This window comes from Hyperolius riggenbachi, chromosome 12 (assembly GCF_040937935.1).
Source record: "Hyperolius riggenbachi isolate aHypRig1 chromosome 12, aHypRig1.pri, whole genome shotgun sequence".
Classification (NCBI taxonomy): Eukaryota; Metazoa; Chordata; class Amphibia; order Anura; family Hyperoliidae; genus Hyperolius; species Hyperolius riggenbachi.
Genome location: NC_090657.1, coordinates 85,258,678 through 85,277,169, shown reverse-complemented (window position 1 = coordinate 85,277,169; position 18,492 = coordinate 85,258,678). Strand labels below are relative to the sequence as shown.

The 18,492-nt window shown below is 41.1% G+C and overlaps 1 protein-coding gene across 9 annotated transcripts in view; it reads left to right on the top strand.

Moving 5' to 3' along the window:
- Positions 1–18,492, top strand: part of BRCA1 (BRCA1 DNA repair associated) — a 243,881-nt gene that overhangs the window by 35,175 nt on the left and 190,214 nt on the right. For all 9 annotated transcript variants that reach the window (XM_068264418.1, XM_068264421.1, XM_068264423.1 and 6 more), the window contains exons 3-6: positions 837–890; positions 3,255–3,332; positions 3,909–3,997; positions 6,111–6,256. In XM_068264418.1, the coding sequence (XP_068120519.1) occupies positions 837–890; positions 3,255–3,332; positions 3,909–3,997; positions 6,111–6,256 (367 nt within the window). The remainder of the gene's footprint in view (positions 1–836; positions 891–3,254; positions 3,333–3,908; positions 3,998–6,110; positions 6,257–18,492) is intronic.

Below are 18,492 nucleotides of genomic sequence, written 5' to 3'. Positions count from 1 at the left end.
ACCATATTGCATTGTGAATTAACACTTTACCGGATAAAAAAATCTCGTCAGTCTTCTGGCAATTTGATGATCTCAATATACAATTGTTTTTTATATAGTGTGCATTTCTGAAGCAGACCAGACGGATCTTATGATTCCCATACACAAGGCATACCTCAAAACATTTTGCTCTAAAGACATGTGGTGATTAGTTATTTAATATATTCATGTAGAAATGTTTATATAAAGGCTTCGTTCACATTAGATACGTTTCTGTGCGCTTTTCAGAGCGCATTGCCCTGTGAGTTCTGCAAGTTATTGATTTTCCCATGTAATTGTGCCTTGTTCACATCTATGCACTGCGCTGAGCTGCATTACAAAAACGTAGTGTTGGAGGCATTTCTATGCGGTGAGCTCTAATACGCACATCAATGCAGGTGTAATGGGTGCGCTTTTTTAACGCATAGAAGCACATGCATTTTTTACCCCTATTTGGAATAAACATACATTTACATATGAAAACAAAGCTTTATTGACAACTGCTACAATAAGCAAAACATGCTTAAAAAATGCGCAACACACTGAAACGCGCACTAAAGCGTGCACAAGCACATACATTGTTTTTATCATGCGCTTTTACACGTTTTTCAGCGCACCCAATGTGAACAAGGCCTAACTCTGTCTTGTTTCATTCTGTTAAATGGTCTATGTATTTAGATAAGGCTTTTTCAGTTGGGGATGCTACTTGCAAAGCACTAATGTTCTGTGTGTTTGGATTGCAGCATCCTTCCCAGCAGCCATTACATTCAGTAAATCTAGTTATGAGAGATGACATTTTATCTATTTATTCTTAACAGCCTGGACCTGATGAAGGAGCCTGTTACCACAAGATGCGATCATATATTTTGCAGGTATGTCTGTCGCAGGCCTCATTAGCTTAACTTCTGCTTACTCCCAAGAAAATGGAAAGATGCCTTCATTACAGATTTGTAGTATTTCTTTGTATAGAGGGAGTGTACAAATATTGATTACTAGAGTCAAATCTTGTTTACGAGAGTAAGATAATCTTAACCGTGAAGAGACTGGAGAAACGCACCCGGCATCTTTGTAGCACAAAATGATGGAGGTGGGTCAGTGTTCCAGCTCCGTGCACCATAGTCTGCAATTCTGTGTTATGGAATGTGGACCAGTATGCCACTCTCACCTCTCCACTAACAAGAGCCTTTGGAGGTCTTAGTGGCTCAATGAAGGTCAAGTGGGAATAGACTTTCTTCCTTGGTGAAGTGGTGTTGAAAATCAGAGGACTATGGTACTGTGTATCCCCTAATGTAGTGATCATAAGCCCAATTTACTTACCTTAGCAATCAGGAGCAGTACTTCTTCGAAGTAAAGATTTGACTATAGGGCTGCATTGCAACCATCTTTGGTTATTTTAAAGAGGAACTCCAGTGAAAATAATATAATAAAAAAGTGCTTAATTTTTAGAATAATTATGTATAAATGATTTAGTCAGTGTTTGCCTGTTGGCAGGTGATGTAGCTGCTGCATGCTTTTTTGGCAGTTGGAAACAGCTATTTCCCACAATGCAACAAGGTTCACAGACAGGAAACTGCCAGGAGTACCACGGTCCTCAGAGTTTCTTGTGGGAGGGGTTTCACCACAATATCAGTCATACAGCGCCCCCTTATGGTTTGTTTGTGAAAAGGAAGAGATTTTTCATGTAAAAGGGGGTATCAGCTACTGATTGGGATAAAGTTCAATTCTTGGTCGGAGTTTCTCTTTAAGTGACTCATAAAGAGCAAAAAAAATAGCAGACACCAAAACCCTTTATAAATTAGGCTCCTCTTATTTATCTGATGTTTATTAGAGAAATTGCAGTGGGTCCTGAGAAAAGCTGGTTCTGTGTTTTAAATGACGTAGATGCATACATTTCAGAGCAGTGTTCTTGAAAAAAAGGGTGGTTAACACGTGCAGCGTTTATTTATGGCCGACTTTGGTGTTGTGCTTTTCTTATTTCTGCAAGGTAATTGCTGTATGGCTATGTGTGTTGTTTATAGAGCATTCTCCCTAGTTGGATGTTTCAGCGTCAGTGCCAGCTGCAGTCTTTGGCAGTTACTGCACCAGAAAATGTTTCTTCTTGTTAGTATGTTACAGATTTCCCAGCAAGCTTGTGGTGAACCAGAACTGCTAGGAGTGTGGAAGGGGCTGAAAGGGACCAATAATACCTACTTAAAGAGACACTGAAGCGAAAAAAAAATGATATTATGATTTGTATGTGTATCACAGCTAAGAAATAAAACATTAAGATCAGATACATCAGTGTAATTGTTTCCAGTACAGGAAGAGTTGAGAAACTCCAGTTGTTATCTCTATGCAAACAAGCCATTAACTCTCCGACTAAGTTAGTCATGGAGGGGGCTGTTATCTGACTTTTATTATCTCAACTGTTCCTGGACTATTTACTTTTCCTCTGCTAGAGGAGAGGTCATTACTTGACAGACTGCTCTGAAAGACTCATTTTAAATGCTGAGTGTTGTGTAATGTGCACATATTATAGAATGATGCAATGTTAGAAAAAACACTATATACCTGAAAATAAAAGTATGAGAATATTTTCTTTGCTGCTAATCTTCTAGTAATTATTCATAGTACACAACCAATTCACTATATCATATAATTTTTTCGCTTCAGTGTCTCTTTAAAATGCTGTGCAAAAAGGAAATGTGCCTTCTTAAAACAGAAGGTATTTACCATTTTACCATTCAGGTTGGAGTGAGCATATGAGCTGTCCCACAATGCATCACTGCTAAACCTGTAAATTGTCCCTTTGTTTTCCCTAAAAGCCAGACACACCTCCAGAGTCACTGGAATGCCATATGTGTTAGTTTGTTAATATTACAGAGCCACACTAATCCAACATGCATACAAACTGTTTCAGACTGGTTGGTCCTCCTCAGCGCATGGAATGGATTAATATGGCTCCATGGGGTAGGACATGAAACACCCAGAGTTACAAATTATTCATCAAGCTCATGGTGAACCAGAAATCCTAAGTGTGTGTAAGGGGCTAAAAAGGAACCCCCATCCCTTTACTAAATATGCTATGCAAAACCAAACTTTGCCTCCTTAAAACAGTATTTGCTATTATGTGTTTGTAGTTGTGATTCCTTTATTCCGTGAAAGTCTCCTTGATTTCAGGAAAGGGAAACCTGTCTGAGCTAGTTCTATTGGGGCAGTTCTTGTCTTCAATCCTGAAATGTGATCTTCTTCCTCAGGTTTTGCATGCTGCAGCTTCTCGGTAAGAAGAAAGGACGGGCCCAGTGCCCCATGTGCAAGAAAGAAGTTACTAAAAGGTACCATATTAAAAACTGCCCCTATGGAAAGTCTAACTTCTTGCACCCCAGTAGTCTGCTGAGCTGCAATTAAGAAGTTGTCTATTACAACTGGTAATCCTTCTTTATTGGGCAGCTTCCCAAACTCTTCTAGTTTTGATCTTACCAGTCGAGTTTGGGAAGAGAATACATGCTTTCAGTTTAAACTTATTTTTGACACAGATTTGCTTTAAGGTCCTCCTTTCAGCTGAACCTTTAGTGAACAATACAACACATCCATAAAAGGTATATAATGAATTCCATGCTACTTTTGTCAATGTTATAACTTCCTTATAAAAAATTTAAAATTGTAAAAAAACAAACACAATTGGTTGCCTGTTTTGTTTTGTTTTTTTATGATCTAATTTGTAATTTTATTGGCATCAGAGCAGAATAATGCTTCAAACAGTTGCAGACTTATAAGAATTTCTATTCCATGATCCCTCAAACAGTTTGTATATGGTTTTAAATTGTTGCATTTTTGCAAATATACTAAACGTTCCATTAGCCCACTAAGTTTTCTCTGATTTTCAAAGTGTGTTCTTTTTCCTATTATAGAAGCCTCCAAGAAAGTCCCAGATTCAAGCTGCTGGTTGATGGCTTGATGAAAATTATCAGTGCATTTGAGCTGGATTCTGGTTACAAATGTAAGTTGGTAGTTGTGTGCATTTTTATATTCTCTGCCGTGTGTGTGTGTGTGTGTGTGTGTGTGTGTGTGTGTGTGTGTGTGTGTGTGTGTGTGTGTGTGTGTGTGTGTGTGTGTGTAGGAATAAAAGAATGGGTTTTTTACCCCCCAACCAATGTACAATCGTAATATTAGATGTTTCCATTTCCTGATAGATTTTTGTTTAAATTAATACTTTTGTCAAATTAAACAGGTTTTTAAGATCCAAAAACAACCTTTACCTATTCTCAGGCACACACTCACTACCCTTTTGACACATTGCAGTAAATGGACTACAATATAGCAATTCAGACTCCTAATACAGTCTCGACCCACTCTTTTATAAACATACATCTTATTCTTTTCATATGCTTCCTGTGACTGCACAGTGCACAAAATCTGTGAAGGTGCCCCAATGTGGTATGTAATGGGTAAACTTGGGTAATGGAACAATCTTACCTCAGGTAGGAGGTTTAAAGACGCTGTAACAAAAATTTCATCCTGTTTTCTACCATCCTACAAGTTCCTAAACCTATTCTAATGTGCTCTGGCTTACTGCAGCACTTTCTACTATCACTGTCTCTGTAATAAATCAACGTATCTTTCCCCTGTCGGATTTGTGGCCCTGTGTCTGGAAGGCTGCCAACTCTTCAGTGTTGTTCTTTTATGCACGGCCCCCTCTATGCACACTCCCGTGTGAGTTATTTACATTAGGCAGCCTCATTGCTCGCTTATCTTTTACAAGCCGGATAAATCGTCCTCTGTTAGGCTGTGAAAGGAGCTGGCTGCCTGGGCCGTCACATGCTGAGGAATTACAGACACTGGGCAGAGCTGTCTGCAGGAAGAAACAATCAGCCTGTCACTCTTCAGTGGATGAGAGCTGCAGGGGGTAAACACACAAAGGATCTATTGAGATTCAAAAGGAAGGCTGTATACAGCCTGCTTGTGTATGGATGTATTTTCTATGTGTGGACATACTGTACATCAACCTACTTCCGGCTTTGATGGCCATTTTGTTTGGTTGATCACAAGTTCAGGAGCCATTGAAATCTGCTCCTGACCAGCTTGGGGAGTCAGTATGACAGCAGAGCGAGTGGCTTGCAGCAGTGGGAGAGTGGTGCGATCAACGGTAGCGTGCAGCAGGGATGATTGCAATCTACATCCTGGCAGGAATAACTGGTACCAAACAGGGCCTAGATTTCAACCAGCACGGTCCGGAAGTGGTTATAAAGCAACTAAAACCTTAGATAACAGTTCATATATAATTTATTACATCGGTCAGGTTACCATGCATCAACCAAATTTAATTAACCTTTCATGTCAATCTCCCATGAGTTGATAATCAATGTTAACCTTCAATAAATTATCTAAGATGACATTCTGGAATCAGATCACTTCCTCTGAGAAGGACAATATCACTGGTTTATCCCTTAAAGAGAACCTGAACTGAAAATAAAAAGTCAAAATAACCATACACAGGTCATACTTACCTACTGTGTAGTCTACTCATCAATCTCTTTCTCCTCTCCTGCGTCCCATTTGTCCACTGTGATCAATGGAATTCTCAGTCCTCCATTTTAAAAATGGCCATTACCCCATAACTGGTCAGCACACTGTTTAAACTGTAATATCACCCACTTGAGCCATAGGGAAACATGGACATTACCTTGCATATTCATTTGTAACTAACAGCTGCTGATATATAACTGACAGAAACTGGTGTATTTCAGTTCTGACAAAATATTGTCAGAACCGGAAGGGATCACTGTAAGAAGAAAATGGTGAGCCTCTGAGAGGAACTGACAGTAAGGTTAGTATATAATCATTTGCAGCTACGTTATGTCTTTATTTTAAATAATTTTACTCGCTTCAGGTTCCCTTTAAGAACCAGTAAAATTAATGAACACTGAAAAAAATTGCTGCTGGTCAAAGAATGAACCATGAAAATGTGCATTATCAGAGAAGATAAATAATGCCGAGCTTCCACTGGGGGCGATTAGTGATGTTGATAATGGTTTTGAAGACTTTGGTCTTTTTTATTTGTTTAATCTTATCTATTCTACACTTCTGACTTGCCCATATTTTCCCCACTTTAGTTTATCCCAGTCAGGATTATGCCAAGACCTGTGTAGAGAGCCAGAAGAAGGCAGAACAAGATGTGGTACAATGTACAGGCTACAGGAACCGCAGCAGGAAGAGAACAGTGAATGGGGAACAGTGTGAGAATCACCTAAACTCATTGGTAATAGTCTTCTTTTTGTCTTTTGCATTCTATAGTCCATACTTTCGGCTCATCCCAATAATAATACAATAACATTTCTATAGCGCTTTTCTCCCATAGGACTCAAAACGCTTAGGCTCTCTCAGAGCTCTGCAGTTAACTTACCCTTGTCACGGCCTATAGCCTATGCGCTCCGGGTCATTTTCCATCCCATTCCCTCATCCAGTGCTTCTTCCTTCAAACCCGGAATGAGGAAGTATTTGTGTCACAGAGTGCATCAGCTATAGGCAGCAACAAGGTTAAGTTAACTGTCCCATAAGTGTCCCCTCCCCCCCCCCCCCCATACCCCTCCTGCAAGTGTAACTCGGAATTATATTTTTAACCTGAATGGCGGAACTCTGTGGATCTTAAGCCTATTTGGAGGCACCCAGATTTGATAAAACAAATGCAGTTCAAAACGGAGGTAGTATTTCTAGAAAAGAAGCCATGGCCAGCTATTGGACCGTAACTTGAAAACATGTTTTGTGGGTTGAACACTGACATCAGCAGGTCAAACAGCACCTATCGGAGATGTTATAACGTCAAAATAAATCCTATATTAACTAAAACTTGGATGTTGGGTATGTTTTATCAGCTTATGCAATATCAAGAGTGTCAGACAATTTGGTAGTAAAAATCACTGCATAGGCTCAGACACCCTTCCAAAAACAACTACGTGTGAACATAGTTGCTGATTTCACAAAAGTCTGCCATGAAAACAAGAAGCCAAATATAAACATCACTGTACAGTAGTCTGACTAATCACAATCCCAAAAAAAAGTTGGTCAAGCAAAAGCTCCCAGCACAGCCTCCTCCCTGATTGTGACTAGTGGTAGTCACTATAACCAACAATGTGCTTGGGCCAGTAAAAGCTGCACAGTTTGGTTTCTTTATCAGTATAACTAGCCATTACCATGGTGATGCATCCCTTCCAGGCAGTGAGCTTCCGCCTACCCAGCAACTTCCTTTTTTCGGCAATAAGTAGGTGCTTCTAATTATTTACTTTTATTAATACAAAAAAAAAAACATTTTGGGTTGGTAGAGGAGACCACCCCTTTCCATTTTAAGCAATCTATAATATACAGTATGTTATATTTTACTGGCAACCTAAAGGGAATGTCATATCCACAACTCGGACGTTAGTGATAGATTCTCCTGACAGCCGTTTGGGGAAACTTTAGTGTCTATCCCTTAAAGTGAACTGAGACAGGATTATATAGGTATCTTTAGTTTTCTTTTGTTAGCTCTTAAGCCGCGTACACACTTCAGATTGAGACATGATCCCTCAGGCAACTGTTTGTGGTAGACTCTTTACAGACACGTCGCTAGCCCATTCTGTCATTATTGAGATCAGTGGAGGAACCATGTGTGGCTGACAACAGGTGGCGGAGTAAGAAGGAATGTGTTAGGCTGTGTTTGCCACCAATGTATTGGGTCCACCGTACACACTAGATTCTAGCCTGAGGTGGTCTTTAGCAGCCATCTCAGATGAATTCAATCTAAAGTGTGTATGAACTATTACTACTAGGTATCCCAAATTACTGTGGTGTTGATTGTGCTGCTAAATGTAACTTTGCCCTCTTAAAACAGAAATTATTTGCAATAATTTGGCTTTAAGTAAGCAAGTATTTTTTTTTTCATGGTGCATCACTCCCAAATATTTAAATCCTCTATTTTTACCCTTGAAAGACAGACACACATCCAGAACCACTGGTGTGTAGTGAGTATATAGCTTATACATTTTACAGAGCCCACCAGTCCAACATGCATATAGCTGTTTCGGACTGTTGAATCTCATCAGTGCATGGCAGGGATTGATGTGGCTCTATGGGATAAGCCTTGAACCAGTACTACAGATTGCCCAGATAACTCATGTTGACCCAGAACCATTAATAAGAGCGTAAGGGGCTAAAAGAGACCAAAAAGCCCTGTCGATTGTGCTATCATTAGAATCTCCTTGCACAGCTTTCATTTCTCCCATGTAAACAATATTATTTCACAGTCTAGAGGTAGTCATTCATTGTTTAGCTTCATATAGCATTTCAGATGCACATAATATTTTTAGAACTCGCAGCTCCCAAAAAAACTTTTCAGGTCCGGCTAGCTAGACTAGTTGGCAGCATGCCTCAGTGAAACAGTGTTATATATTTAGAACATGGTATAGAGGAAGACTAAGGTGTGTACACAAACAAAAAAGTCGCCCAAGCGGGTTGAGACTTGCTATGGAGGGGCGAGAAGGGACATCGCTGTGGCACACGACAGAGAAGGTTCCAGCGGGAAGGGTAAGAAGGAGCACAGTGAGCTAGGCAGCGATGGTCAAACACTATCTTGGGGATGCAGGAGGGACATATGCTAGATTCTCGGCAGCGATGGACAGGACTTCCTCAGCACCCTCTTGCACAGGACTGGCAAACTCAGTCCTCAAGGGCAGAGGTCCTCACATTTTTGACACAGCTCAAATTTAATTGATGTTCATCAAGTAGAACACATTTCTCCATGTCTCAGTGTTTCCTAAACACTGGCATGGATATGGCTCTCAGACTTGCGTTCTTCTTCCCTGTGTGTACAGGGCTTAAGTGAAGGAATTAAAGCGCACCTGAGGGGGATATGGAGGCTGACTTATTTATTTCCTTTTTAAACAATGAAGATTGCCGGATTATCCTACTGATCCACTGCCTCCAATACTTGCAGCCTTATGCTGGGAATACACAGTTAGATTCTGAGCCATTTAGATGACTCGATAAATAATTTCCGGCACGTCCGATCTCCCACCCGATCGGTTTTCCGCTCGGTTCCGCATAGAAGACAATGGAAAAAGATAAGAAAAACGAGCAGAAGATAAGAGAATCGCCCGCGGAAATCAAGCGGCGAAACGATCGAGCAGGAAAATCTAACTATGTATTCCCAGTAATAGACCCCGAACAAGTGTGTAGATCAGATTTTCTGACTAAAGTCTGACTGGATTAGCCCTATGTTGTTTAAAGAGAACCAGAGCTGAAAAATCAATAGATTTATACATACCTGGGGCTTCCTTCAGCTCCATAAGCCTGGATCGCTCCCACGCCGCCGTCCTCCGCTGCCTCTGTCCGCGGGTCCCGTACTTTCGGCCAGTCGACGCATGCGTACAAAGCCGGAGGGAGCACTTGCGCATGCGTACAATTGGTTGCATCTGGCAGAAGTGACGGGACCCGGTACCGGCGATAGAGGCAGCGGAGGATGGTGGCGTGGGAGCGATCCAAGCTTATGGAGCTGGAGGAAGCCCCAGGTATGTATGACCTCTTGCTTTCATTTTTCAACTAGGTTCGTCTATGGTTTCCTTTTAAGGTGTGTGATTCAGACTTTACTGATGCATGAAAGACTGCCAGGCAGTCAGTGGGTAGTAGAAATCTGACAGAACTGACAGGTTTTGGAGTAGCCCATCTCCTCATGCGGGATTCTCAGGGTTTTGTTTATTCTCAAAAGCACTTGGTGAATGGCAGTTGCTCTGTCCAACTGCCAAAAAAGTGTACGGCGTGCATGGCGTCTGGCCAGCATCTTTGTATAAATCTTTCTCAGGGAATGTCTTTTTAAATAATAAAGGCTAGGATGAGAATCCCCCACAAAGAGATGAACTTACCCAAAACCTGTCGGTTCTGTCAGACTTCTAGTACCTACTGACAGGCCTAGTGCACACCGGAGCGTTTCCGCTGCGGTTTGCGATCTGCTTGCGGGTGCGGATCTGCTAGGGTAATGCATTTCAATGGGGTGGTGCACACCAGAGCGGGTGGCGTTTTGCAGAAACGCATACTCCCGGGCTGCAGCAGATTTTGGATTGCGGATGCGTTTCTGCCTCAATGTTAAGTATAGGAAAAACGCAAACCGCTCTGAAAAACGGCACTTCAGAGCGGTTTGCCAGGCGTTTTTTGTTACAGTAGCTGTTCAGTAACAGCTTTACTGTAACAATACATGAAATCTACTACACCAAAAACGCTACACAAAACCGCAAAACGCTAGCTGAAACGCTGCAGAAAAATAAGAAAAAGCGTTTCAAAATCTGCTAGCATTTTGCGGATCTGCTAGCGGTTTTTGGTGTGCACCAGGCCTAAGTGGCAGTAGCATAGGAAAAAAGTAATTTATGGCTCATTTTACTCTGTAAGAAACATGCTTCTTATTTGTATGTCTACATGTATTTTAAATAGTACATTTTTTCGTGATCGTGGTCCTTTTAAAGAGAACCCGAGGTGTGTTTAAAGAATGTTATCTGCATACAGAGGCTGGATCTGCCTATACAGCCCAGCCTCTGTTGCTATCCCAAACCCCCCTAAGGTCCCCCTGCACTCTGCAATCCCTCATAAATCACAGCCATGCTGTGAGGCTTTGTTTACATCTGTAGTGTCAGTCTCAGCTGCTCCCCCGCCTCCTGCATAGCTCCGGTGCCTGCCCCCGTCCATTCCCTCCAATCAGCAGGGAGGGAAGGGATGCAGGCGGGGACTGGAGTTCTGCAGGAGGCAGGGAGAGCAGCAGACTGACACTATAGAGATAAACACAGCCAGCTCTGACAAGCTGTTTGTCAGCAGCATGGCTGTGATTTATGAGGGATTGCAGAGTGCAGGGGGACCTTAGGGGGGTTTGGGATAGCAACAGAGGCTGGGCTGTATAGGCAGATCTAGCCTCTGTATGCAGATAATATTCTTCAAACCCACCTCGGGTTCTCTTTAAAAGGAAATAAATAAAACCGCCTTCATAATCCCTCTCAGTTCAGGTGTATTTTAAGAGTGAAGAGAATTGAGCGGACAAAATAAAGCACTAGTTTTTGAATAGATGAGGCAATGGTCTGGACATAACTGAAAGCTAAGGATCAGGTCCAAGCAGAAAAGCAGAGGACAGTTGCACAGCAATTTGAGCATCAAACTTTAAGGGAATTGTGAAAACCATTTCTACTAATAACAGGCTTTTGGATTCAGCATGGCCATTTGGAAAGCAATCCTGCCATTTTTCTAGGATTGAAGATACACTTTAGGATCATTTTACTGTTCTCTGCATTTTGCTTTGATTTTGTATACTCTAAAAGCGGCACAATTTATTATACACAGTGCTTAAGACCGGCTAAAATTATGACAATCTACACAGTTATGTTTTTGTTTTTTATACAATGGTATCTATTAAAAATGTGTCGTTTGAATGCTTCGTTAATTGCAATAATTTCAATATCCGATAGGATCACTTTGTCAAATAGGAGAGCTGAAACATTTTCATAGACTTAAATCAAATTGTTTTACAGCAGTTGTACTATTTTCTAAAAGAAAAGCCGAACTGAAAGTAATGTAATTAATAAAACTGCTTATTTTTTACAATATTAATTTACAAATTATTTAGTCAGTGATTGCAAATTGCTTACCAATGCCAATTGTTAGATTTATGAATGAGAACAAAGTTCCCATTCATTAATCTCCCCGCTAGGCAACCGTGATCGCAGGCATCCATTGATGCCTGCATCACTTCCCTAGTTACAGTGTAGCAACACATTACTTCCTATGGCGTACTTACTGTACACGAATAGTAAGTACTCATCTTGTGGCCAAATAGTAAAATTACACCTACTGCGTTTAGGGAATAAAAATGTTTCAATATGTATGTCAAGAGGGCATATTATTATAAAATTATGGGTTAAAAATTAGTGATGTAAAACTGAAAAAATGCACCTTATTTCCAAATTAAATATTGTCACCATACATTATACTAGGACAGGGGTGTCAAACTCAAATACAAAGTGGGCCGAAATTGAACACTGGGACCTAGTCGCGGGCCAACCTCAATGTCTAGTGGCCACCTCCCTTCCTTATAAAGATCCCTGCTGTCTAATGGCTCCCCTCCAACCCCTATACAGATCCCCAGTATCTAATGGTCTTCCTCCCTCCCGTATACAGTTCCTTGGTGTCTAGTGGTCCTCCCTGCCTCCCCTATACAGTTCCCTCCCTATACAGTTCCCAACCTCCCCTATACAGTTACCTAGTGTTTAGTGCTTTCCTCTTACTTCCCCCAAATGGTTTCCCTGGTGTTCTTGGACTTCACCTCCAATTTAGCTTCCCTGGGGGTGTAGAGTGGGGCAAACATAATGCAAAGTGGGAAAACCACTTGGGACCAAATTTAATGGCTCTGAGGGCCAGATGTGGCCCGCGGGCCAGAGTGTGACATGTATGTACTAGGGATATAATTTTAACGTTGCAACAACCGAGATAAATGGCCAAATAAGTGTGTGGATTTTAACCATTTCAGCCCCCGGGTAATTTTTACTTTATGCATCAGAGCAATTTTCACCTCCTATTCATTCGCCAATAACTTTATCAATAATTATCACAAATAATTGATCTGTATCTTGTTTGTTCAGCCACCAATTAGGCTTTCTTTGGGTGGTACATTTTGCTAAGAATTATTTTTTCTAAATGCATTTTAACAGGAATATTAACCCATTCGCGTCCTGTCGTTTTCACGTGAGAAATGTTCACCTCCCATTCATTAGCCTATAACTTTATCACTACTTATCACAATGAACTGATCTATATCTTGTTTTTTCCGCCACCAATTAGGCTTTCTTTGGGGGGTACATTTTGCTAAGAGCCACTTTACTGCAAATGCATTTTAACAGGAAGAATAAGAAAAAAATGGAAAATGCATTATTTCTCAGATTTTTTAGCCATTATAGTTTTAAAAGAATACATGCCTCCATAATTTAAACTCACGTATTGTATTTGCCCATATGTCCCGGTTATTACACCGTTAAAATTATGTCCCTATCACAATGTATGGCGACAATATTTTATTTGGAAATAAAGGTGCATTATTTCCATTTTGCATCTATCACTATTTACAAGTTTAAGATAAAAAAAAATATAGAAATATTTCATCTTTACATTGATATTTAAAAAGTTTAGACCCTTAGGTAAATATTTACATGTTTTTTTTATTGTAATGGTTTGTTTTTTTATAGTAAACATTTTATTTGTGTAGTTTTGGGAGGGTGGGAGGTAAACAATAGATTTATAATGTAAATGTGTGTTAATTTTTATTTTTTTTTACTTTCAGTTGTAGTATTACTTTTTGGCCACAAGATGGCGGCCATGAGTTTATTTACATGACGTCACTCTAAGCGTAACACACGCTTAGAGCGACGCATGGGGGAGGTGACAGCCAGAAAAAGCACAGCTTCCGAGAGAAGCTGTCGCTTTTTCAGCGGGGGAGAGCAATCAGTGATCGGGCACCATAGCCCGATTCACTAATTGCCTGGCTACTGAATCCGCGGCCGGGAGTGCGCATGGTTCCTGGACGTAGATCCTACGTCCAGGAACCAAAATAGGTTAAGAAAAAAATGGAATAAAAACATGATTTCTCAGTTTTTGGCCAGTATAGCTTTAATAGCATAATTAAAACCTATGTTATCTCCTCTTCAGATGCAGATCATAAGCTGAAGGGGCTTTCCAGTGCAGGATAAATGTGCTAGTAGGTTTAAGGCCATAAGGAAACTTTTAGAGCAAAGCAGAAATGCTGACTTTCAGACCACTTTAACACACTGTCACTAACTGTCACCCATAGTTACCAGGAAGGGAGTAAGAACGGAAATAATGCGCTCAGACATTCGGTCTAACGTGTATAGTCTTTACATACGTATGCAACGTTTTAAAATTTCTAGAACCGGTAGGACGCCTGCATTCTAATTTAAATGTTTGAGCAATAAATCACTATGTAGACCAACAATAGAGTACACTCTTGATTGCACAGTTGGAGATAAAGTAAATGAGAACCATTCATGGTTAGAGATCTATTCAAACCTGGATATTTAACCATACCCACATAGTGCGATATTCTGATTTCCTTATCTAGAAGAAGCTTTACTTCTGCTTTTCTTCATGGCTCTTGCTTCAGGTCATAGCTCAGACTCCTATTTTGTGTTTATGTACATTTACATTAATTAGCAATGCACAAAAGTGTTAGCATTACTTTTTTCATCCTTGTTGCCAGTCGAGTGAAAATTGCTTTCTCAGCAAAGAGCCTTAATCTGACTTCACCCACCTTCTCCCCGTGCAGAGAGATTAAAGAGAACCTGTACTGAAAATAACGTAACTAATAAAATTGCTTACGGTATTTTTTACAAAATGACTTTATTAATTGTAATCAGTTTATCCATCATAAAATCTTTCCTCACCTTGATTTACATTGTAAAATGTTATCATGGGTAGCAACATCCTTAGTACTGGAAGGTGCATCTTTGCGGAATGGTTGTTCACTGAGAGATCCAAAGTCAGTAGAAATAATACCTTGTCTCCCAGAATGCGCTGGTCCCAGAATTAGGATTTTGTGCTTTTTCACAGCTGTGCAGGATCAGGCACACTCCTGTGGGCGCCCACTGGCACATTCAGCTGCAGTACTAAATGGTGAAAGGGAACATGCCAATTAGTCTCCTTCCCACAGATGAACAATCGCTGCAGTATCTAACTGCAGTGATCCTTCATTTCTCCCCCTCCGTCGCCAGATCGCTAGCAAAGAGGGTGCAGGCAGCCATTCTTAACTCGCGTGCAGGCGAAACCTCCGTGTACCACTCTGCAGACAGCCCCGTTATGCCAAAAATCAGGGTCCCGGCTACCCTTTCTTTTTCAAGCGATCTGGCCAAGAAGGGGGCTGCCTGCCTGGGTAGGTGAGGGCCACATCTGGCAACTAAGATGGGACTGAGTAAGTCCTAAAGGGGTGGGGTGTTAAATAACCAAGGAGCATCTGGCTAAATGGGGGGGGGGGGGGGATGTGATAATGGGGACACAACTGATTATCTTCAGGAGCGATAACCCAATACTGGGTGTACATCTGGCTATAATGGGGGGGGGGGGGTGCTAATCCAGGGGGCACATCTGGCTATGATGGAGGAACACTTAATCTGGGGACACATCTGGCTGTAATGAGAGGCACTAATTCCGGGCCGCATCTGCCTGCCTGTATTGGGGGGTGGCAAATACAGGGGACACATCTTTGTATACTGGGGGCTGATATTGTGGGACACATCTGGCTATATAGGGAGGGGGGCGATACTGGGGACACATCTGGCTGTGTATAGTGGGCATATAATAGTGGTGGCATGGTTTTTAATTACTGTAAGTAAAACTTGAGAAATAATGCATTTTTTGTTCCCCATGAAAATGCGTAGTTTGTCTTGAAAGAAAACAATATCTAAATAATTTAGGTGTTGTGAGTAGGGATAAAGTTATGGCTGATTAAATAGGGACATATCTAAAACGTCACTATTGCTCTGGTCCATAAGGGGAAAACAAGATATTGATGCAAAGTGATTAATAAGCCTGGGGAGGGTGTGGTAAAGCTTAAATGTAGTGCTTGGTTGATTTCTTAGCAGAGCAAGGAGGTGGGGCCAGGTAATCTTTGCATACAAGAATAACAAAAATTGGGACTATCAAAAAACATCTTTAAAGTGGTCTGAAACTCTGACATAACATTCAATAAAAATGTGTTTTCCTACTTTTTATTACTCATACAATTATCATATTTGCTTTTGTACACGCGTTGTCTGCTTACAAATTAAAAGTTTCCAAAGTGTAGTTTTTCTTACCCTAAAAGCTGGCATAGCATTCTATTTTTCTATTACAACTGCTTTTTATTATATATTAAAATCTTCTAATGAGCTATTCTGAACACTGTGTGTGCCTGAAGCAGAGACTGTTTTCAGAAAGTGTTTGTTTACATTCCAATGTTGATACATTTGTAAAAAAGATAATGTTATCTCCAGTTTGGATGCGGATTTTAAAGCGGATCCGAGATGAAAAACTAACAAGTAACTTGTCTATATATCTTATCTAAAGTTTAGATGGTTTACACAGCAAATCTAGCTGCAAATAGCTTTAATAGAATAGGAATATTTCTTCCTGTGATACAGTGACAGCAGCCATGTTGTTTGTAAACATTACACAGAAGCAGGCTTATCTGCATCTTGAGCAAAGAAAACTAATACCCCCCCCCTTCTCCTCCCTCCTCCCATCGGCCTCTGAAATCTCTGGCTAGTAATACCTCCCCCTCCTCCTGGCCAGACTGAGCTCCCATGAGCCCTTGCTACTGTCTGAAAATGGCAAGGCTCTCTGAAAACCTGTGGGCATGTCTTGTTTAGTTTATAGTGAATTAGAGCATTAAAGAGAACCCGAGGTGGGAATTACTTTTACTATTGGGGCACAGAGGCTGGTTGTGCGCACTAAGACCAGCCTCTGTTGCCCCATCGTGTGTCTCCATGTCCCCCCTGCTCGCCGCTATACCCCCCGCATTGCTGGCGACACGCAGCGTGTCGCCAGCTCAATGTTTACCTTGCGCTGTCAGTCAGCGCTGCTCCCCTGCCTCCTCCGCATCGGCGCACCCGCCCGTGTCCCTTCCCTCCCGCTGATAGGAGGGAAGTGACGCGGCGGGTGGCGCCGATGCGGAGGAGGCGGGGGAGCGGCGCTGACTGACAGCGCAAGGTAAACATTGAGCTGGCGACACAGCCAGCAATGCGGGGGGTATAGCGGCGAGCAGGGGGGACATGGAGGCACACGATGGGGCAACAGAGGCTGGTCTTAGTGCGCACAACCAGCCTCTGTGCCCCAATAGTAAAAGTAATTCCCACCTCGGGTTCTCTTTAAAACAAAAACAAAAAAGTATTTGGCTTGAGGAATGCCCTATAAACAATAGGAAAGGAACACAATTATGCAATGAGTAAAAGTTCATCTCGGATCCACTTAAAGCTGAATGCTTGTTTAACCATTTCAGTGATGTTCTGCTAGAATTTTAACTGGGATAGTAGCTTTCCAGCTGTGAGGAATCTTTTAGAGCAAAGTAGACATGCTGACTTTCAGACCACTTTTATTATTATTATTTATTTTAATGGTGTTCCACTACACCTGCTGAAATCTTCATAACCTTACTCTGGAACAAATGTACATTTTGTACAGGTGCATACGCATGCATTTTAACATTTTTTTTACAATTTTTCATGATGGAGGTCCTGTACGGAAATGTCACAGGTATGGGTAACCAGTTTCCAAATACAAGGTTTGATCATTGTGAGCTGGTGACAGAGCATGGAAGAGGTACTGACCTTGTGAATGCTTTACCTTATTTCAGTTCTTGCCTGTGAACTAGTTAACTGGACTCGCAGAAGATTAGTGCTTGGAGTTCTTGCCTGTGATTTGAGCTCTTGTGGCTCGATATCAGGCTGGCTCAGACTGTTCCTCTTCTTTGGACAGTTTAATTTTCTTTGGATGCCTTTTCAAACATCTAAATTGGTATTTGGAGATCTCTTGATCCGTGGAGACTGTACAGCTCATTTAACTATCAGAACACAGGCAGGCAGCTGCTTTCTGTACAGGTCAGTGGAAGAGCGAGTGGAATCTTTCTCTATCTGGAGGATTACATTGACTTTCAAAAGTGCTTTAATGAATGAAACTCTGTCAGTTTGTCAGCAGGTAAAGATTATTCTGTAAATTCCAGAATGGTGTATATACGTATTGCAAGAAAAATACAGAACCCATCTGTACCCAAACAGAACTCAATAAGCCATAGGTGAGCAAAAGTAAAAATAAAATTTATCACAACACTTATCAATAAAACCTTTAAAGTATGTAGGCGGAAGGGAAGGTGGCTTAGTATGATACTAGTATAATACTTAGTATAATACCAATCAAGTTCAACTCAGTGTATATAATTTCTTGGAAACACAACAGGATATATGCTGACATTTTAAATTGCTACATAATCTGGGCCCTGGATACCTGAAAGAAAAGTTGCAGCTGCGTAGCAATCTCTGCAATCTCAGATCCACAGGTTCTAATAATCTAGTCATACCCAGAGTCCACCTAAAAACGTTTGGTCCCAGAGCCTTCAGTTATGCCTCTGCTACATTATGGAACTCCTTACCTCAGCAGATCAGGACAGCTCCATCCCTGGACGTATTTAAATCCAAACTGAAAACCCACCTGTTCAGTTACGTATTTGCAGAAACATAATTTTATTGTGTTACTACATTATCCTACTAACAATTACTAAATCTGAGAGAGCCTAAGCGCTTTGAATCTCGTGGGAGAAAAGCGCTATAGAAATGTTATTGTTATATTCCAGCAATTTAGATGTCAAAGGATTCAAGTTTGAATCAGTCCAGAGTCTCGCTGGATACTAATCTACATGCATTAAACAAGAATTTGTTCAGATCACATCCATATATA